The 23,277-nt window shown below is 34.0% G+C and overlaps 4 protein-coding genes and 1 non-coding gene across 8 annotated transcripts in view; 1 reads left to right on the top strand and 4 right to left on the bottom strand.

The window, feature by feature from the left end:
- The window catches only part of LOC126778820 (ribosomal RNA processing protein 1 homolog), a 171,248-nt gene that overhangs the window by 7,736 nt on the left and 140,235 nt on the right, over nucleotides 1-23,277 (bottom strand). The window lies entirely within an intron of this gene.
- On the bottom strand, nucleotides 312-504 carry LOC126778958 (U2 spliceosomal RNA). Its single transcript, XR_007670260.1, has one exon. It is a non-coding gene; the product is annotated as a U2 spliceosomal RNA (small nuclear RNA).
- On the top strand, nucleotides 1,472-4,176 carry LOC126778930 (cyclin-dependent kinase inhibitor 1C-like). Its single transcript, XM_050502685.1, has 2 exons — nucleotides 1,472-1,586; nucleotides 3,563-4,176. The coding sequence occupies exons 1-2, from the start codon at nucleotides 1,545-1,547 to the stop codon at nucleotides 4,019-4,021; spliced, it is 501 nt and encodes a 166-aa protein (XP_050358642.1). The 5' UTR covers nucleotides 1,472-1,544; the 3' UTR covers nucleotides 4,022-4,176.
- Nucleotides 7,266-11,964, bottom strand: LOC126778931 (uncharacterized HIT-like protein Synpcc7942_1390). Its single transcript, XM_050502686.1, has 2 exons — nucleotides 11,545-11,964; nucleotides 7,266-8,452 (listed from the first exon to the last, which is right to left on the bottom strand). The coding sequence occupies exons 1-2, from the start codon at nucleotides 11,872-11,874 to the stop codon at nucleotides 8,291-8,293; spliced, it is 492 nt and encodes a 163-aa protein (XP_050358643.1). The 5' UTR covers nucleotides 11,875-11,964; the 3' UTR covers nucleotides 7,266-8,290.
- The window catches only part of LOC126778843 (putative fatty acyl-CoA reductase CG5065), a 38,254-nt gene continuing 29,767 nt past the window's right edge, over nucleotides 14,791-23,277 (bottom strand). For 3 of the 4 annotated variants that reach the window (XM_050502547.1, XM_050502548.1, XM_050502549.1), the window contains exons 3-13: nucleotides 21,047-21,163; nucleotides 20,345-20,464; nucleotides 19,378-19,503; nucleotides 18,898-19,043; nucleotides 18,412-18,524; nucleotides 17,765-17,957; nucleotides 16,948-17,094; nucleotides 16,551-16,640; nucleotides 16,101-16,265; nucleotides 15,852-15,950; nucleotides 14,792-15,366 (exon numbers count right to left, since the gene is read on the bottom strand). In XM_050502547.1, coding sequence (XP_050358504.1) covers nucleotides 15,210-15,366; nucleotides 15,852-15,950; nucleotides 16,101-16,265; nucleotides 16,551-16,640; nucleotides 16,948-17,094; nucleotides 17,765-17,957; nucleotides 18,412-18,524; nucleotides 18,898-19,043; nucleotides 19,378-19,503; nucleotides 20,345-20,464; nucleotides 21,047-21,163 — 1,473 coding nt within the window. In that variant the 3' untranslated portion in view covers nucleotides 14,792-15,209. Of the gene's footprint in view, nucleotides 15,367-15,851; nucleotides 15,951-16,100; nucleotides 16,266-16,550; nucleotides 16,641-16,947; nucleotides 17,095-17,764; nucleotides 17,958-18,411; nucleotides 18,525-18,897; nucleotides 19,044-19,377; nucleotides 19,504-20,344; nucleotides 20,465-21,046; nucleotides 21,164-23,277 lie in introns of all 4 variants that reach the window. The other variant, XM_050502546.1, reaches the window with a different exon arrangement.

Here is a 23,277-nt window from a genome sequence, read left to right as displayed (position 1 = left end):
CATAATATCTTAGTTCGCAAGGTTGGTGGCGCATTGGTGATGTAAGAAATGATCCATATTTCATACGGTGGCGTACATGTGGCGGTGATGAACACTTACCATTAGGATTTAGTTGGCCCAACTTAGTCCACCTACATACAGTATATAAAAGTCAAACTTTAAGCGGGTTAGATTAAGAAGCTGAGCTACTTATATAACAATATTATAACCTCAAACTCGCTACACCTTGTAGTACTCGCATTAATGTGTTCGTTTATATATATATATATATAAACGAACACATTAATGCGAGTTTTAATAGATTATTATATATTATGTGGGCCGGTCCCGGCGGCACTGCAATGCCGGGTCGACCCGTGACGGGAGTGGAGCGAGCCCCGAACATCCCGTCGTGGTACAAAAATCAGTTTAATATACTGGTCCCGCTGTGCGGGAACTTTCAGATATTAAGCTGAAAAGAACAGATACTACACTTTGATCTTAGCCAAAAGGCCGAGAAGCGATGCTGATGCTAAACGATCCCCCGAACGTCATTCATCGAGAGAAAATCTAGCCAGCGCGATGCAGAATTCGCTACGAAATATAAAGCGCCATCTATGGAACGTCGTGAACATTTTGTGACGTGAACGTAAGGTGACCTATAATATTGTGCGCCGGTAACTAGACAAACAATAACAATTGAAAATAAATAAATAAAAACGATTTATAGACTGAAAAGAGGTGTATTATATATGTTGCTATTTTATAGTTAATATAAATTAAATTGATTATTTCGTTTTCATTTAAATGAAAAGCGTAATGCTATGATTTAATTATGAAAGAAACCAGAATAGGTAGTAGGAAAATATAAAGTTACTTGGTCGTAGAGCTTTGTGCAAGCCCGTTTCAATAGGTACCACCCACTCATATTATATTCTATGGCTAAACATAAATACTTACTATTATGGTGTTTCGGTTTAAAGGGTCAGTGAGCAAGTGTAACTACAGACACAAGAGTTATATTCACATTAGTCTTTGAAATACAAAATGCTGTGTATATGTATTTTTCGATATATACATTAATATAGTTCAAAAATCAGTTAGGAAGACATTGTTTCCAGAATTTCAAATGAAACATTGTTTTCTTTCAGTGCACAGCGCAAGGTGAATTATAAACACATATTTAGCACATGAAATTTCTTTGGCGCTTGCCAGGGTTGAAACCACTATCCAAGGGAGTAATTCTAAAGGCCACATAAAAAGGCGCGAAAATGCGTATGACAGTTTGGAATGAAAACATATTGATTCAATGTCATTTTGTTTAATAAAAAACCAGTGTAACTTTTTTTTTACCAAAATTTTCCGATGGTCGCGAAAGAACGTGATATAGTACGATATTGAAAAACAAAATTAAAACAATTACAAAAAAAGTTTAAGAAATAATTGTTTACGAAATAATTATTGTGTATATAATATTATTACCTAACATGACAGCGCGCGTTTCTGATAAGGTCGGAATAGTTAATATAGGGCGAAGCGTTCGAACGAAATAGACAGACAGCGACATGAAGACTGCGTTTTGTATTTGCATATTTGCTTTACTGCAGGTGAGTTTAATTTGCTATATATTTAATAGGTATTTTACCCGCGGCTTCATAATTTAAAATTATTTTACTGTGTAAAAGGAAATTTTCATGGTGCTAGTCAGTAAATTATTCTTTTACATAATAATATCGATTGAGAATTTATGTACAATACGCACTGCAATGCTGTCATATGAATACTAAAATATCTGTACTAAAATGTTGGATTTTAGCTTTGTTATTGGGAGAAATAAATATCTATCACTACATATTAAAAAAAAGTCCCCCACCGCCTCTATTTATTTATTTATCAAATACGAAGCCAACGTTATGTATTCGGAAAAACATTTGTTATTGCATGTATAAAAATATTTTAACAAAATATTTACAATTATAGGCTAACAGCAATCAAAAAATAAAATTCTAATTGACAAAAAACAAAACAAAAACATCTTTAACTTAAATAACAAATTATAACTGAATTTTGATATAAATATATACTAGTGCATTATAATGTAAATTTGAATCTATACATTAAAAGATAAAAAAAGATAATTATTCTGTAAATATAAACAAAAATGAATAACATTAAACTAAACTAAATACTAACTAAAATTATCAATTTCTAAAATTTATTAACTAAAAATATTTTGTATATGAAAGAGGTATTTTTAATCATAAAATTTTGTAAAATATTTTTTTGAGTTTGCTTTAAAGTACTTCAATGATTTATAAAATACATCAAAATCAACTGGTTTAGGTAAACTACTGTGGCATTTTATAGCTGTTCAGTGGAGCATATAAACCTGAATTCGTTCTTGAGAACTTACATTATATTACAGCTTACTATCTATCTGAACGCGATAAACTCAAAAACTACAGCACGGATTTCCATACGGTTTTCATTAATTGACGGAGTTATTCACGAGGAAGACTAAAGTGTATAATTCATAATAGTTTTGTGAAAAATGCCTAAAATGTGATGAAAAATGTAGAAAATGTCGGACAATATCATATCAACTGGGAACTTTTCTGACGTGTGCCGCGTAAACCATTAGAGTTATACTTATGTATTACCACAGATCATATAAAACTCTTCTAGGTTTTACGATATAAACGTTTTATGTTCTCATTATTCCGAGACGCAATTAATTTAATTTTGAGGTTCCCATATGTATTTGGTATAACAATTTGGACCCTTTAGTATTATTCGGGAAAGATTTAAAATACAATTTATTTTCATATATGTTTAGTCTCCTGCAACCCGTGGAACGCGATGTGAAAGAGCGCCGCAATTTTTAATTACAATTCGGGTAGATATTTCTGATAAGTTATTTGTCTGGAGTTTTTGAGTTTGGTTAGGAGTCTGGAGATGATGTAAAATAGGATAATCCAGGCGAATCTCAAACATCTGGCAACCCTAATCACCACCACACGTAGATGTAGAAATGGTTAATATTTCTTACAGCGCCAATGTATATTGTTCTTGGTGCCTACCATCAGTTGATACCATTTTTGATAAAAAAAAATAAAAGTGGATTTCATCAAGATATTTTCCTTTATCTCTCAGTATAAGAATTATAATGATAATTTTAAAGGTCCTGTACCTGGGAGTGTACCCACTTCTAACTTCCAGATCACGGGCTGCTACTGAGAATTTTCTGACAAAAAACCCCAAAAACTTTTTATTGGCCCGACCTAGGAACTGAACCCAGGACCTCCGGGTCAGCGGCCTTATATCTAGCCACTAGACTAACGAGGCACTCATAATAATAATCACATTGATAAATAATTAAACATGTAGTAATATTATTACTCTGGCAGATATGATATTAATATAATATGCATATATTTATCAAAGAGAGGACTTAGCCGAGCAGTGGGATATTAACAAGCTGGTACTCTAAAGTCTTTAATAAAATTACATTATTAATTCCAACAAAAATATTAATATTTACACATTTGTATTCTTAATTAATTTTATGTTAATATTATTTCAGCAAGCATTTTCACAATGCCTGCCAGCAGCCCCAGCGTATTGCCTATCTCCACCAGCGATAGACCTGTTTCTGCCGCCGCTAGCTCCACCTTTGCCATTGCCACTACCAGCGGCTCCTCCCTGTGCGGACCTGCCCTATTTAACTCCAGTGCTAGCGTCCACGCTCTCAGCTTCCCTGGCGGCTACTCTACCACCGTTATTAGAAGCAGCACTGCCAACTGTTTTAACATCAGCTTTGGCGGCAGCAGCACCACTGTTGGGAGCCTTACCGTGCGGACCGTTGCCAGCGTTGCCGTGTGGACCGGCGCCAATCGCGTACGCTGCCCCTGCCCCATGTGCCTGCGCTGCACCAGCACCGATCCCTTGTACTTACGCATCCCCTCTTCCTACATGCACATGTGCTGCCCCTGCTCCTTTATATTACGCTGCTCCAGCCCCGCCTACATGTATATGTTTTTAAATCAAAATATTTAAAACGTTAACAAATATTTTTGATTATTTTTTGATTATTACTGAATTGTATTACCTTGAATTGTAATTAATCTCAAAATATATTATGTAAATAAGATAAAAATGTAAAAGAAATTTTCGAAATAATAAAGTTTTTGTATGATTTTTTTTCTTTTATTTGCCTTTTTATTACTACAAAATAAAAATTAAAGCTTATTCTAAAATTAAAAATAATTGTTTAGGAACGTTTGTGCGCTACAGGATATAATAAATCCAGTGACTATTTACATGTTGGCAAACTTTAGGAATTAAGGTACAGGCTGCTTATAACAAATATTTACGTAATTGTTATGTAATGGAAGTGAGCCAGTGTAACTAGTGGTAGGACTTTGTGCAAGCTCGTCTGGGTAGGTACCACCCATTCATCAGATATTTTTATTATTTTTTATATCGGGAACATCTTAGTTCCCAAGGTTGGTGGCGCATTGGTGATGTAAGCGATGGTTAACATTTTTTACAATGCCAATGTCTATGAGCGTTGGTGACCGCTTACCAACAGGTGGCCCATATTCTCGTCCGCCTTCCTATTCGATAAAAAAAACGTAACATTGCGTTCTGTCTATAGTGATAATACCATCCAATCGAAGATCGATTTCGCTTTCTATCGACTATATCACGGCGAGTGCTCTGAGGAATTATTCTCTCTAATTCCTGCTTCCCCCTTCCTTCTTAAGTCCACGCGAGCTGGTTCTCGATGTCACCGCCTAACTGTGACATCAATTCCATCGCGAACAAAGAAATTTGGCAACTCCTTTCTTTGTCGCACTTCCAAAAAATGGAATTCCTTACCAGCTCACGTGTTCCCCTCCTCTTACAACCCGGGTTCCTTCCAACGAGGCGTGAAGAGGCATTTTGCGGGCCGGCAAGGCGAAGGCGGCTAGTGCAGAACGTTTTTCCCGTCTGTACTGGCCGTCGTCGCGTTTGGACTCTACTACCACTTACCATCAGGTGGAGTAGAGTCATTTGCCCTCCCGGCGAATATAAAAAAAAAAGATATTTGGATAAAGCCATTAATACTTTAGTATTTTTTAATGATTCGACATATTCCTAACAAAGGGCGATATATACCACTAACCATCACATGGACAGTGGTTGTTTGTCCTTCAAAAAGAAGCAAATAATTCATGATTACTCTTTATAAAGACAAATTAGTTGAAAATAGAAAAAATCCTCGATTATGATCAGTGTGTACTCGTTAACAAAACATTTGTTGTTGAAAAAAAACAACGATTTCTTATATTTTTTATTATTTAATAACTTTGGTTACAGAATTTAAAAATGAATTAAATTCTTAACAAAATACGATTGCAGCGAATAATTTCAAATGTTTTACGAAATAAAACTTTTAAAATGAAACGCCACGAAACCCAAAACCGTTATTTCTAAAATACTAAGGCACTAATGAGTCGAACGCGTTCGCGTCACACGAAATCATTCACAAAGCTATCACAAGCGGGCTTAGACAAAACTCATACAGCATGGATTTAAGGTAAATATATATTAAAATATAAATAGTATAAATAACTTAAGAAATCCTCCAACGACATCTACCATGTCCATTTGGTAAAGAAAAAAAAATGAGTCCAAACTCCTTGGCTCCGATTGATCATTGAAATAAAAAAAAAAAACAGTTTAATATATTTTGTTTAGGCCCGCGTAATGACAAAGCGATCAATGATATCAAGCTTAACTGCTAAGATGCTGTCGTGAAAAGATTTCGAGTCACGCAGGTATGTCCGGCCTGAATTTAATTACATACAAAAATAAATATTATATAATTAAAAAATTAAACTTTTGCATGCATTTTGATTTTATCATTTCTGTTGTTCCAGATTTTTTGACACATTATTTTTTTAATTAGATAGGTATCAACAGATTACACTTAATCTAAGATAAACAGATAGCAACTTTATGAAAAAAAAATGCGAAAAACATTTAGACAACCTTTAAAATTTAATACGATTATTTTTTTAATTAACCTCATTTGAGATAAAGGTCTATGACCATACAACTTGTTTCTTTTTAAAGATTGTCACAAGTTTTTTTTTACAGATAACATAACTAATTAAACTAAAAAATTAAATAAGATATTATAATTAAATACCGCAGTTTGAAAGCACAGTAGAGAATCACAGTGGCTTTCTGTTTTCGGTTTGTAAGAAATAATATTAAAAAAATGTGACTAGAAATTTTATAAAAGCTAATCTTTCCGAGATTCTAAATCAGATTATGGCGACTTTTTGGAATTTATTTTGCATTTATTATAATTGGCATTTATATTTGTTTATTTTTGGCATTAAAGCCACTAGTTTAAAACTCCGTACCGGCTTTTCAAACTTTGGCATTACATATATCTTAAAGTTAATTTGGCCCAATATTGCACAAATTGTAATACATATTTTCTTCATTTTCCAAATATCCCAAATACAAATTATAATTTCTTTAATAACATTCATATCCACTTATTTTAACTTACATAAAAAATAAAATTAAAAAAAAAACATAATAAGATGTCTATGGCCTTTGTATGACACTTAATTTTCTTTGACATAAAAATTAAAAAAAAAAAGTTTTATGACAACTATGAATTACAACACTGGCTGTTTGTATTTCAAATAAATACATAATCAAAGATTACATAAACTGCCTATGTGTTGTTCCTACAACGTTTCCAATGGTAGAAGGAATTAAGATAATATACTGGGACATTATTCACACACGGCCATCTGATCCCAAACTAAGCAGAGCTCGTACTATGGAAACCAGACAACTGATATACTACATATACTACTTTTCTTTTGTAAATACATACTTATTTAGATAATTACACCCAGACTCAGGACAAACAGGCGCGTTCATGCACACAACCGTCTATCCTGAGTGGGAATAACCCACAACCTTCGGCGTGAAATGCAAATGTCTGCCAACCACGCCAACCGGCCCGTCTTGTTGACAATGTTGACAACCGACTTATTGTGATATAAAATTTTGACGCGTGTATTATAGAAATGTTATGATTATAACGGTCAATATCGCATAGCACTTTCTGACATTTCACGACCGTTTTCTGCGTTGAGTTTCGAGTTTGCCAGAATATAATGATATTTTACGAAACTATCAGTAATATAGTTAAGAAAATTAAAAGTAATAATTATGATATATATATATATATATATATATATATATATATATATATATATATATATATATATTTAAATATATAAAACTGTTTTCGTAGTGATTAAATTCTATTCTAACATAGAGTTAACACTATTTGATTGAATAAATATCATATTACATTGGTTCAGATTTAACTTGAAGGCCCCCGGCAAATATATACTGGTGGTAGGGCTTTGTGCAAGCTCGTCGGGTAGGTACCACCCACTCATCAGATATTCTACCGCAAAACAGCAATACTTGATATTGTTGTGTTCCGGTTTGAAAGGTGAGTGAGCCAGTGTAATTAAAGGCACAAGGGACATAAAATCTTAGTTCCCAAGGTTGGTGGCGCATTGGCTATAAGCGATGGTTGATATTTCTTACAATGCCAATGTCTAAGGGCGTTTGGTGACCACTTACCATCAGGTGGCCCATATGCTCGTCCACCTTCCTATTCTATAAAAAAAAAAATATATATATATATATATATAAAAGGGCCTCACGCTTTTCGTACATTCGTTTTTGATTATTTTTACTTTATTTACATATGTAAATAATGACCATTATTTAATTTAACAATAATAAAAAGGCGAAATATTCGAAAAGAAACAAAAAATGATTCCAATTTAACTTATTTTTTTAAAGAGCGAGGCCTCCGTACGTGGCTTGGCTTGGCACTTGTGCGTCGAGTACCTACTCTCTTAAGTCGAAATCAACCATTCGACAAGGGGCCTAATACTTTGTTAGATTAATTTGTGCCGATTAATTATATAGAATAATTACTTTTTTGGAATAATGAATTGTATAATGTTTCATTATCTATTCACCTACTGAACATTTTAAATTATATATATCGTTAATAATTTCAGCTTGAATAATTTTCTAATGTTAGTGACTCTGCAAAATATACTTTCAGAAAATACTAATTGATTTCTAAACGGGAGTTATCGAAACCCCTTTATATTTTCAATTTTGGAACATTATTTAAATTTCACTGTTAACGCCAGGACAATACATTTCCACCAACATTACCCCACCCCCCGTTTTCACTCCAGTATATTTACCCCGGTGGCCATTTCAATTGTCTACCACCAAGCACGTGCAAGTGTAGGTGGTAGACGCTTTGGGCTCCGTGGACTCCGTTGTTCACCACGAGACGCCAGCCTTGCGGCGCACGCGCAGCACCGAGAGACCGAGCAACTAACATTAGGTGACCCAGGAGCTGTGAAGTTAAATATTTTTAGTTAGTATTTGGAGATAGTAGTAGTAGAGAAGTACAGTAGCAGTTTGTAAATGTCCCACTGCTGGGCTAAGGCCTCCTCTCTCTTTTTGAGGAGAAGGTTTGAAGCTTATTTCCACCACGCTGCTCCAATGCGTGTTGGTGAAATACACATGTGGCAGAATTTCGATGAAATTAGACACATGCAGGTTTATTTGGAAATAATTACTATGTTTTATATGTATAAATTTAATATTTTTAATACAAATATTTATCTTTGCCTAACTTTATAAATGTATTTGTGTTAATTTGAATAGTTGAGCATCTAACTGGCATTCAACAGATGAATCGACTTCAAATAAAAGTCGATCCTATAAAAAATATCATCCCTTTTTTAAACCATAATTAAATACGTACCAAACGGGATATTGATTCACTCCCAAATAAAACAACAATTTTCGAAATCGATTCAAAAATTACGGAGTACTAAGAAAAAAAAATACAATCGAATAGAGGTTTAAGACCTCCTTAGGTTAAAGTCAGCGAAAAAAAAACATGTAAATTTTCTATGTAAAATTAGAGAAATTCAGCAAAAAGTTTATAATTCATAGTATCAGGTATTTAATTAATGGCTGTATATGACTAACGTTTTTGGAATCTTTATGATAAACTTCGGTGACGGGCTGACTTGCGAACACATATCTGCCACGGCATTATTAGTCTTATGTAATCCGCTTACAGCTTATAATTGCGTTTCCAATTTATTTAATGTTGATAATTGTATGTGATAAGAATAAGAAATTTTAATTACCGACGTGTGACGTGTATTGTTATGTTTGATGTTATGTAAAGTACTAGCGAAAGAACCTTAATTTTCCTTATATATTTTACCTTTATACATAAAATCCCGTGTAGTATTTCTTATTATGCTCGACCAATTTTGATGACGTCCTGGAAGCTGTTCTAATATATATTTCATAATTTTCAGCACCTCTTAATATATATATATATATAATGTGCTCCAGACCGATTTCGGCTACGGCGGCCAATCTCAAGAGAGATTTGTCAACTACGCAGGAGATATTATAGTGCACAAGTGTGTGCGCAAACACAGGTGCATATTCCCTAACTCTCATAATCCGATGGAACGGCAATCCGACACGACCGGAAAGAGTTTACGTGCTTTAAGTGGTGACCACCGCCTATAAGGGCACTGTAAGAAATACTACCTTTCCAATAAAGAAATACCAACCTTGGGATCTAAAATGTTATGTCTTATTCCCGTAGTTACACTGGCTCACCGTTCAAAACGGAACAATAATAAGTATTACAGCTCAGTAGATATGATGAGTGCGTTGTACCTACCCAGGCGAGCTTGCACAAAGCCCTACCGCCAAGTATTTTTTTGTAATTTCTATCGAATAATATTGTACATGTTACAGCGACGGGATTACAAAGCGACGTCGATCATTTCTAGATAAACAGCCGCAGTGTAATCGAAATGACGAATAATATTATGAAAGTTTACGATAACGATTACCAAACGACTTGGACGTGAAACTTGCATTAAAAATTATCAAAGTACGTAACTACACCAATGATTAAGACCGTTTTCGACCACTGTGGCCGTTCAGAATGGAGGCTACTCAGCTGGGACATATTTATGCACGAGTGTGCTCAAACACAGGTGCATTCTCTATTCCCTCACACTTATAATACAATACGAATGGAGGGTTCAGGACCAACAGCTGTGTGTAAACGGATCCAGTGTAATTACAGGCACAAGGGACATAACATCTTAGTTCCCAAGGTTGTTGGCGCATTGGCGATGTAAGCGATGGTTGACATTTCTTACAATACCAATGTCTATGGGCGTTGGTGACCACTTACCATCAGGTGACCCATATGCACGTCCGCCAACCTATAAAATAATATTAAAAAAAAATTATATTCAAAAATAATTCATTAATGTAACTAATTTTCTTCCAGTTTTCCTCAGGTCTAGGTTAGTTGTTGAACCGATAGTTGAATCAGATTGTAAATAAGTGTTACATTTCTATATTCCATAAAGAATTTACCATGATACCTATATAGTTGTATGTTTCCGACATTTGGACCTGGTTGTAAAAAGGTACCTGTAAATGTCCCACAGTTGGGCTCAGGTCGTCGGTTGGGTTAAGGTCGTCTCTCCGCTTCAATTTTCTCATTCGATTCATAATTATAATCCCATCAGGATATACACAAAGAAAGTAGTGTCAGTATAGTATAATCATCACAAATTTTTTATCACAGATTAACTTTCAAATATGTTTTCATTGTTTCAAAAAACTTTTGCTATCACTTTAAAATCTTTAAACAGTTTTGGTATGCAAAAATCTAAAAATTAAATCTTTTTTTTATATGCAGTCTAATATATAATATATACTCAAATATTGTAAATTTAAGTGTAAACAAAACATGTCTATAAATGTATTGATATTTATTTATAAGGTTATATATATTTAATCGTAATCGTATCCCAGCAATAAAAATTGCCGTCTGTGAAAATGACGGGCTCATGGTCTTTGGTCACGTTGTCTTTGTAATCAACCCCTTAAATGTAATTTAATTGTAAACACGTTTTCTTTATTTCATTTTACATAATTATATTTTAAAAACTTTACATAAAGAACATTTAGTTGATTTTGATAGAAATCAATTAATTGTTGTTTAATAAATTAAATTGCTATTTGTGACCCTAAGAGTGAGCCGATTAGAAGTGATTTGTTCACGTTTAAAAATCAGCAAAATTATAATGAGAATTAAGTTATTTCATAAATAATTTATTTAAATTGATGAAAGACTTTAACATTGTTTGTACAAGCAATCTGATAACAAACATTCTACAAGGATATCTATTAGTATTGTGATGTAGTTGCTTTTGTTGAATAAAATCTTATTAGAAGATATTATTATCTTTGTTATATTTTGTAACTATTTTATAGATTTTATAATAAATTAAATAAATTTCACCTATGTTAAATTGTAAATTTAGGTTTCGTTGAATAAATAATAACTTTAAAGGCAATATAAATGGTATAAAATATAACTTTTACCTCTCTGTCAGCGGTTTCCGAGTCCTGTAAACGAGTAATTCTACGCTTTGGTATCACGAGAAAGTGCACAGGGGCCTGCGGAGCGATATCATTAAACGCCAAGCACAGTTCATCCTCGTATATTATGTCCGCTTTAATCTCTTTTGAAATTATTTTATCGAATATCGTGGGACCAGTTGAAGATACATCTGCGTTTTGCGCGCGTTTCACTTCATCACTATAAGGCCTACGTACAGCGACAGCAGCACCTCTAGATATATCGTATATATTCGTAGGATAACTCTTCTTTAATCTAAACTTTAGGGCACGTTGGAACACTTTATTAAACATTTTTCTGTTTGAAAAATACGATCAACAAGATTTCATCCTAACAGCGATATCATTCGGCGCGATTTAAAAAAATATCCGCTTTTTGACATTTTTGACATATACCTTGACGGTTAACCGCATTCCAACGATGTTTCTTTTTTATGGCTTGCATATAAGGTTTTTGAGTTCAACTAAATATGATTATTTTTTTAATCTTTTTGGTATTTCAGTTTCAACATATATATTAGTGAATATTAAAGAAAATATTTACTGGGACAAATACAACGCATAAATGGTCATAAAATGTTCATTATTTTTTCTGTTTGCCGTAAAAATTATTGTTTTTTTAACCATAACTGTAATTTCCAATTAATCTTTTTAAGAACAGACGAAAACGCTGTCAAGCCGTTTTATTGATCCCAGTCGAGTACGGCATAGTGACGAATAAAGTATGATTTTAATTCATATCATAACTTTAACTGCCAGTTCAGGACTTTATTTGCTCCATCTTAACCAAGACTGAATATAATTTATACTAAGATACCTAATGCCTAACGTTTTTTTTTGCATTGGATAAAACAAACGCAACTCCTTTTTGTCTTTTAAAAGCAATTAATTGGTTGTGAGTCAATTTTGGGATCATTGATGAATTGTCTACGTCATCATAATTAGTGTTTATCATTTTCAACTATTATAATAATGGTATATTATCAGAAAACCATTTAACATCGTAAATACCATTAACATAGAATTTTGAAAAATAGAACATGGACGAAATTAGACCTTGTGAGATGCTAACTTTAGCTCTGACTCAGAATAGTTTATTTCATTTTTGAAAACTTTTAAAGTTCTTTAACGAAGCAATGAGATCAAGAACTATATCTTTAATTGATTGTTGTTCGTCACTGTCGAATGCTTTCGAAAGATCGCAGTATACGCAGGACCGGACTTAGAGATCCAGGGCCCTAAGCACTTAGGAGCCCTGACCTTTAAGACTCCCCTATTCCGTAGCGGTTACAATAAATTTATATTACTTTTGGCTTGCGGGGCCCCTAGGCCGGTTGCTCACTCTCATAATCCGATGAGACAGAAATCTGACCATCACCGGAGAGTTGAGGCTTAGGATCAATGGAGGCTTGATGTGCTTTCCGAGGCATGGGAGTATTAGCACTGCTAACTTCCAAACTTCGATCTGGTTATTAACTTTTTTACTGACCCGACCTAGGATTTGAATCCGCGAGTTCGAGATCCGGCATTAAACAGAATTACCTATATCTTGTATGAGATTCAATTATAAAAACCGAGATATTAATAATAGCTCATTAGTTTTTATTGTAGGATATAAATAAAACGATTTGTTACAATTACAAAAGATGTATTAAAGCTTTCGTTATGTAGACGATATATCATTTACAATTATATAATAATAATAAATAAAACCATTTACCACGTATTTACTAATACTTAATTATATATATACTTATAGTCAGACTTGGGCAAAATGTAATCAGATTAATAACAATTAAAATTACAATTCGTAATAATTAATCAGAATTACAGATTAACTTTGGATGATTCCGAATTACTACTCGAGTCACTGATTTTACTTATTGATTACTTTTGTTATTTTGTAATCGTGATTAATGATTACACAGAGTACTCGTAATCGTTAATCATTAATTTGATTACATTTTGCTGTTACAATTGTCTTAATAGCTACTTGCCTACATTCTAAGGACAATAATTACATTGAGCATAAATATGACTATTAGGTTAATAGAATTTTAAAATGTTTATTATAAATGTATATAATGCGAATACATAAATCGTTTTTGGTCAGAGTAATTTTTTTATTGAACGCAATTTTTTCAAAGGAGAGCAAATGCACCATCTTATGATAAGTGGACACCACCGCTCATAGACAATAGCAATGTAAAAAATATTAACCACTCCTTACATTGCCAATGCTGTGATAGAATAATAGAATATCTGATGAGTGGGTGATACCTACCCAGTCCAGCTATGAATATGTTATAGAATCATAGCAGCCAATAGGAACTGAAGGAACGGTATTTCAAGACATATTACTCAATAATGTTAGTGATAATAGTCTCAACGAGAGTGTTTGGCACTTATAACACCACGCTACTCCAATGCAAGTTAGTGGATATACTTCCGAAAATGACAAGTTCAACATTTAAAAGTATATTATAATATTTTGTTTAAATATTCGCCATTCTTGAAAAAAAGCTAGTCTAGGTCTTAACCAGACATTATTCTCATTTTTACCTACTTAGATAAGTTAAGTAAAAATTTAATTACGATCTCCGTTACTCTTTCGCACAAAAACTACTAAAAAGATTTGTATGAAATGGGGATAGCTTATGACAAACATACAACCTAATCCCTGCACCACCCCCTCCGTCTTATTTGGAAGATAGTCAGTTATTTAAAAATTGTGAGACTTTAATTAATCTTTATTGTGATTTGTCGTTCCGAAAGAAAATACAGCTTGTGTTAATTATCACAATTGATGATACTTAGATGAAATTTTAATTACAATACAATCTCTTATTTATATTAAAATATGATAAGTAATATTTTAGTATTACTTTGCGTATCATAAGTTTCGTTTACTTGTTTTAAATTTATAAAAAAAATATATGTACAGTAATTTTATAGCCTGGAATACCAACGCTTTAAGTTTTGAAATTATGATCTTAATAAATATTTTTAATTTGATAACATGATAATAATTAATATAAAACACATTTTTTACAGTTTTGAAATAACCTTGTAATGTATGTACATTGTTTAAAAGTTATTGTTATATTTTATTTTTTTGTTTTGTGGGAATGATAAGCGCATTTTGTTTTTTTTTTATTGTAAATAGCATTATTTAATAATGACGATACAGTCAATATTTCATATTGATATAATTTATTATTTGTATTAAAAATTTAATATTGTATTCATTTCGTAGCTAAAACTTTAGAAGCTACTGTAACTTGAGTGGCTTTTAAACATTACATATTTCTCTAAAAATTATAAATAAGTGTATATATAAGCCGATTGAAATTTACAAATCTTAAAAAAATTTGTTGTCTCCTATTATTTTTAAATATTCATTATATTACAAAATAAATCTATCAATATATAATCCGATAAACTTTATCGTAGTTTTGTAATTAATTCAATACAAGTTCAAATATAATTTTAATAACGCTTAGTACGTACACAGATAATATTTAAATTCAATAATCAATATTGGTACAAATATTACGAATATTGATAGTGTAGATTTATCTTATTATTAGAAATGACAACCATAGATTAAAAACTACATTCTTTAACTATCATGCTTCTATCACACTAGTATAGGTTGCATGTAAAAAAGTAAACAATAGTCTTAAAGTTCCGTATACGATTTCTCGAACTGTCTTATTTTGTAAGATTAGCCGGAAAAGCAGAATCATTGCGAAGAACATTACGCCTTTGTGTAAGAAATACATTCTGAAAAAAATAATAATGTTATGACATAAATACACAGAATTTGCTGCCATTATTAAAAATTAGAATGTTTTTGTTTTGTCTCAATTATTGCGCTTTATTAAATTGACAGATGCTAATGAAGTCATGGAAGTCTATTTATAAAGTGGAATATAAGATTTGTTTTTTTATTTTGTTTGACATAATTTTGAATGATTGAATTGAATTTTTTAAATCAAATATTTTCTTTTAGCAAAGTGAGTATTTTTTAAAATAAATAATATCGTGTATTCTACGTTAAATATCTCACAGCTTTCTATACGGTAATTTTTAATAAATATTTATTAAACGTTGACAGCTCCGTATAGAGCTTGCATGCATATCTTGAATTGATAAATAAGATTGTTTATATCGTGTCTTTTGTTTATGGGAAATTTAACAACGATTGAGTAATTAAGGCGTGAAAGCTCACTAATATATAATATTAGTAAGGATGTATTATATATTACCTATTAGAGTGTTTTCTGGCCTCTTCCATATCCTGATCTTTTTCCTTCAGCAAATATTTCCTTGTGCCGGTCACGAAGTTTTTGTAATGGTCATTCCAGCTGTAATATAATATCAACAATTAATATATAAGTTGCACAAATGTATATGTCGAGTGTAGCTGTTGAGGCTATACACAGTTCAGCAATTTAAGCTATGAGCAGTTCGACTATTAAGACTATAAACGGTTCAACTATTGAGGGGAAACTCACTCTATGGTCCGAGGATCTAAGTTATATATTGCTGCGTCACTCGGAGTAAGTCTTGCTCGAAGTTTTTCCACATTGCCCGTCTTGAATTTCCATTCGCGTAACGCGAAAAATGCAAGAACACTATTCATTGCGCGCAACCTTTGTTCTGCAGTTATTAAACTAATTCTGTAAAAAGTAATGGATATTGAGTATTATAAATATTAACAAAGAACCTTACTTAGTTTAATATTTTACTTGGTGCTAGAGTTTTGTGCAAGCTTGTCTGGGTTGTGTTCCGGTTTGAAAAGTGAGTGAGCCAGTGTAACTACAGGCACAAGACATAACACCCTAGTTCTATAGGACCTTGGAAACTAAGATGTTGATATGTACCTTGTATAGAACTAATAACCACACGGATAGCTCATGGTGATAAAAATACCAAAGTCGAATAGAAAACTATAATGTTCCTACTTCATCTTAACTCCAAGTGCCCGCATGATGTATTCAGCGATGTGGAGGGGCACAGTCTGCAAGCTGAATTCGAGGATCTTGTGTGCATATCTAGAAAAAAAAAAACAGATTTTAAGAGAAAGAACGCAGACGCTTTACAGTTTTATAATAATAACGATATAATTATATTTATTGATTTAAATAAACGTGAGGACTTGGTTATAAATACTAAATTCCTGGCTTCCCACGGGTCAATATGCAAAGAAAAATATCTTGTGTTTTTATGTCACAAAATTTCAACACAATCAGTTGAATGGTTAAAGAACGCCTAAGGAACAAACCCACAAAGAAATATTTATTGAGAAAACAAAGCCAACTAAAAAGAAACTTAAAGTATAGTAATTTCGTAATAATGTACCGGTTTTCCACGCCCGATCCACTGGGATACCACAAACAGCCATCTAGAGGGTATCGTATGAGGTAAACCTTCAGAGCAGCCTCGAACTGCCCCCAAGTTGTCGGGTTCTCGTATGTACTGCAGTTGTAGACTCGGACTTCTGGAAGCCTGGGAAATAAATGTCAATTATTAGAAAGCTAAATGATATTAACTCTAGATTCATATTACATTTGCTCAAAAATGTGACGGTTAAATGCAATCGAATCAAATTAAATCAAAATCTCTAATCAAAGATATTTAGATGAAATCATAGACAATTTATATATTTCTCGTGGAAAGCAATATCGTTTAATATTAAGTTGCTGATTTAAGTATCATAGTTCCAAAGAAGGGGTAAACACCGTGACGTCACTTGTTATTGTAAAGGCTACACGTGGACAGACGCGTGTTGGAGAGTGAGGATTTGAAATATGGCAAATTACGATTTCGGACGCGGACCAGGTCACTTCTCCTAAACGAAACTTTCGGGTTATCCAGCTTTACTTTTAAGTGTGTTTGATTGTGTTCATAAGAAAATAAAGTAAGGTTATACAAAGTGTACACTATCATTTTTACTACGCAATGGACCCTGTACCACAAACTCAAGATGGAGACTAATAGATAGAGATTAGTATCGCTCAGCCGTCGATCCCGTCGTCATATTTTTTAATGATTTGACATATTAAAGTTGTTTCCATAGAATATTTGTGCGAGGCAGGAAATGCCTTGAAAATCGCTCTGTTCTAAACAATTTTTTGGTCCTCATCTTTATTATCTTATAAATAATGTTGTAACTCACTTATCCACCGCAGTCTCCCACCCAACAGCCAACAATGTATCAATGGCTATATCCACAGGTAAGAGGTCTGCTCTCGCTCCTGGTTTCCTGCAGAAAACATGAAGCAGGCCCTTTCCAGCAGCTGCCACGACTCCACTGGGTCCGTTCAAGTTTTCAATCCAGCCAGGATAAGGGTTTTTGAGAGAAGACACCACTGCAAAAGTACAAAAGAATATTTCCATTATTAATTGTTTGTAAAATTCATATAAACTGATTATCGGGTTACTGGTGATTGTTTGGCTCACTTGATCTGATAAACAAAGAATAATATTGCTGTTTAGCGATAAAATATCATATATTTAAACAAAAATATTAATAATTTTGCGGACTCAACATAACGTGTGATAAAATTATTGTATCTTTCTTATTGTTATATTTCCGGATCCCGTTGTCTCACAGAGAAACAATACTCATGCAATTTCTTATCATCACCTTTTAAATTCAGTAATATTCATCAGAATCAATTCAGCAGTGTTATAAAGCGATGGAACACTAAAATCGTACATGCTTAAATTGTTTTGTCCTACGGCAATGTTTATGTAGCGTAGGGAGTTAAAAAATATTAACTTTTTCGTCTAATTATTATAATATGCGTGTATGTTGGTTACCTATGGTTGGTCTGAAGATGGCGATTGAATAGTGGCGGTTGGCACGACTGCGGACCGCTTCCTCGGCCATCGCCTTCGTGAAGGTATACGTGTTTGGCTTAGGATTTATATATCTGTAATCAGAAAACAAATCTATCGATCGATCTCTTTCACACAGTATTTATAACTCAGTGGATGAAACAGGATCCAAAAACAAATTAAGCGTCATCTTCATCTACATTTTCAAGAACGGAATCTGGCATTCTCAAAGGCGAAGACATAGTGCACAAGCAAGCGCAAACACAACTACAATTTCTCACTATTGAACAAAGGGAAAGATTTCAGAGTTCAAACACCGAGCTTAATGAATTTATGTGTTGTCCGAGACAAGATGAACAAGAATGCAGACTGGGCTAATGAGAGTTCAAGCCCATGGGATCTCCTATCCTATTAGTTACAACCGATAAGGTGTTATTATGTAATTATTTTATTAAAGAAAAACCTTACTGAGGAGTGATTGTAGACAACAGTGGAGCTGGTACAGCATCAACTAATGCTAGAAGACGCGGCAATGGTGTTGGAGCTGGGTACACTTTCTCTTCAATCACGTTCAGCTCCGGATTACAATATGCTGTTGACACATGGATAAGGGCCTGGGGATGAAGAAAATTGTTGTCATAATAAATAACTAATTCTTGGTAGTAGGGCTTTTTGAAAATCCGTCTGGGTACCACCTACTCATCGTCAAACAGCATTACTTAGTATTATTGTGTTCCGGTTTGAAGGGTGAGTGAGCCAGTGTAACTACAGGCACAAGAGACATAGCATCTTAATTTCCAAGTTTGGTGGCACATTGGCTATGTAAGAAACGGTTCATTTATTTTACCAGCTCCTATGGGAACTGTTACAAATCTGGTTAAAACATATGACGCGAAAAACGTGATTATCTCTGTGCATTATTTTAAAGTTTAAAGGAGACTATGCTACCTGAAGATTGGGCAATGTGTCACAGATATCCATGAGACGGATCACGGAGAGCACATTCTGTTCCACGGCACTTGGTAACGGTTCGTCAAATTTCAGGGTCGCCGCTGAGTTGAACACCACTGAAACCTGAAAGAATCATCAAAATTATTATTGTATCATTGACGGGATATTCAAACCAGAAAGCCTAAAGCCTAATGAAGGCACTAGACAAATTGGACATGTGGTAGTTAAATGCTATGAGTGGTAACTATGTATATATACGTTGATTCGTATTTGGTCCATCTTTACAATTAGCTTTCACATTTTTTATTTTAAATGCGTATATGTAGCATTCGAAATTACTCGATAAGGATGCTGACGACCATCAACGGATATGAACCTTGATCTAGTGAACGCATCAGAGCGGATACTTAAGCGTGTGGAAACATATTAACGTAGCTAATTCCAGCTGGTCAACTGCGACTGTAGATAGACAAGCCATAGACACGATAGCATCCCTTAGCCACCTACCGCAGCCTTTATTAACGATTAGCTGATGACCGCGACTTCGTCCGCGTAATTGTCTTGATTCAGATATATAAAAAAATATATGTTTTCGTGTCCTGTTACTCTTTATTTAACGTAAAAACTCTTTGTTTTTAATTTATATTATGTATTGACGGCTTCTACTGCTTCATTATAGAAGAATGCAAAACTATCTTTAAATGACAATAACATTTTTTACTATGATCCTATTTAATTACTCCAGGCTGAACTGGAAGTGTGTACATACATAATTTTAGAATAAACAAATTTTAAAAATGCAATTTTTTATGCATTTTTTTAATAAAATTATTCAAGATACAGATACACGGTTTTTGTTGCTTTATTTTATATATTTATAGATGATACATAAATGTGTCGATGCTGACAGCTGTAACGATGTTAGGCGCAATAGCAAATTCATTAAAAACATTAAGAAAATTACCTCCTGGAGCTGTTTAAGGTATTCTATTCCGATTCCAAGTCCAGGCTGCGCTACATCGCCCTGTATAAACGACAACTTGTCCAGCTGTGACGGGTTCTGTTGACGGATTATGTCGAACGCCTGTATAACGAAACAAATAAATATAAATAAAGATTACACATTTCAATTTTCTCTGTATTAGATCTGATAGGTTTTCTATTTTTCAAAAATTCTTGGTACAGAAAGCCAATAATATTGGGCCAACTCGAAATTTATATACCCAGGACTACTTTGCATCTATTTTTACCATATAGGTATAAGATAGGTAGCCTCCACTCAGCGTCACGGTAGCATGCGAAAGCGATCCCGTGGCGCTCCTCGTTAAGACGGAAAGGGTACCGCTGGGTTTTTAGTGGGTATTCCGATGTCCAGGGCGCACTCGGCGCCTTAGACACCGGCGAGCCTCACATACCCCCCCCCCCCACTGTTCCCGTAGGGGAACCGCCTAACGCGTTTTTCCAGCGTTAAAAAAAAATTGTTAGCCTCCACTCATCACATACTCCGGTTGTGTTTTGGTTTGAAAAAGGGTGGGCGATGTAAGGGATGGTTAGTATTTCTTACAGTACCAATGTCTATAGGCAGGGTGACTCACCGTTAGGTGATATTTTCAAACCACAGTTACCACCAACGAGGCAAATAAAACAAATGAAGCTGCACACTGACCTGTGACTGTTTTAGTTTTAGTAATCTCTTCTCGGGTGTTTCTCCTTTCTTAGGCCTCATCAGCAGGTGGAGTCGTCCAACATCAGGGCATGTAGAAAGCAGACGCTCTATCAACACCTGGACAGGAAACATACGTGATTATTTATATATATATGTATACATCTTACAAGCTTTACGTAGCGGTTTTACTTGTCTTTATAGAAGCTTCGTTGTGAGGGTCGTGAGCAGACTGGATAATATGATTACTGGTGGTAGGGCTTTGTACAAGCTCGTCTGGGTAGGTACCACCCACTCATTAGATATTCTACTGCAAAACAGCAATACTTGATATTGTTGTGATCCGTTTTGAAGGGTGAGTGAGCCAGTGTAATTACAGGCACAAGGGACATAAAATCTTAGTTCCCAAGGTTGGTGGCGCATTGGCTATAAGCGATGGTTGACATTTCTTACAATGCCAATGTCTAAGGGCGTTTGGTGACCACTTACCATCAGGTGGCCCATATGCTCGTCCACCTTCCTATTCTATAAAAAAAATATATATATACATAACAGTTATTGAGTATTATATAACATAACTAAAACCAAAATAGTATTACACAATTATTCAAACATATATTGAATTATTGACGTTTAGCTTGGTTGATAGATACTTGCCTTTCACGCCGAAGGTTGTGGGTTCGAATCCCACTTAGGACAGACATTTGTGTGCATGAACATGTCTGTTTGTCCTGAGTCTGGGTGTAATTATCTATATAAGTATGTATTTAAAAAAGAAAAGTAGTATATGTAGTATATCAGATGTCTGGTTTCCATAATACAAGTTCTGCTTAGTTTGGGATTAGATGTCTCAGGATATTAATATTATTATTACTAACTAAGAAGACAGTAAGTAAATGTAAACAATTAAGATATGTGAATCTATAGAACCATAAATAATATCAAAGATTATTCACAATCTCAACCACTCATATCGCGTCAATTAAGGGTCAATGTTGTTTATTCGTTGTAATAGGCTTTACGTCAAGCACGGTAGCATGCGCAAGCGATCCCGTTGCGCTCCTCGTTAAGACGGAATAAGTACCGCTGGTTTTTTAGTGGGTATTTCGATGTTTGAGGCGCACTCGGCGCCTTGGACACCGGCGAGCCCCACTTACTCCCCCTACTGTTCCCGTGCGGGAAACGCATAACGCGTTTTTCCAGCGATAAAAAAATGTCTTTACGTCATGTCATTCGTCAATCAATAATCACGTGACCTACTGATTACTGGTTTTTTGACTTAGGTGCGGTTTTCATTAATGTATTGTGATACACTTCCCTTAAAATTTAGTGTTTGTTTTATTTCAATCGGTTTATGTCAATGTCAATGTCAAGTTATTATGTCAATTTAAAGAATCACGTCGAACATTTATTCGATAATAATGCTATAAAATAACTGTTCAGTCGAATTGGCTGAAACTTAAGCTACCTATAAATAATAGTCTGTAAAATTATGATGATTGAAAGTTTATAGAAACAAAATTTTCAGAGATTTAGATTCCAATGTAAGTTGAGTTCACATATTAGGCACTTATTTAGTAACATCTTTATTATCAATTCAGTTATTTTTGCTGAGCGTAGCGGTGCAGAGAGGCAATAGTGCCAGCGTCTTGGGTACAATGCCACATGACAATTTAGACGGCGTGTTTTTGCTATAAATTTGTAACGCCTATTTTGTTTTTTTTATTTTAATTTTATATATTATGAAAAGTAATATATTTTCTGATCGGATTTCTGATATATGTACCAATTACATATATATACACAACACTGATAAGGTAACTAAGACGTGCTATTACTGTCTAATTGCTTGACAAACATTTTTAATTAACATACATTTTAACTATTTCTTTTAACTAAAAAAAAAATCTGTTCCGTACTGGCGTCTGATATCTCGACTCGGAGCACAAACTTGGCTTTCCGAAACGCCTCGTATACTTCAGCTTTTTGGTCTGGAGTTGTTCGCGTTCTCCGTCTGTTGCGCGATTTGCGCCGACCACCTTTTGCTTCATCACAGAATCGCAAAAGGTTATCATCGCCTTTCAGAAGTATCCGCTGATTAGTATGAACTTTACCACAGCTGGTAGCGATAAGTCTTCTTTCACAGCTGCGACCAAGTGCCGTATCAGTTCCTCTCATGCCGGGCACGCCTGTAGAGTGTATATCGCCGTGTTCACTCATGCACTCCGCAGGCA

This window comes from Nymphalis io, chromosome 27, assembly GCF_905147045.1.
Source record: "Nymphalis io chromosome 27, ilAglIoxx1.1, whole genome shotgun sequence".
Lineage (NCBI taxonomy): Eukaryota > Metazoa > Arthropoda > Insecta > Lepidoptera > Nymphalidae > Nymphalis > Nymphalis io.
Note: the sequence above shows the minus strand (reverse complement) of the source record. Positions and strands in the feature narration are given on the sequence as shown.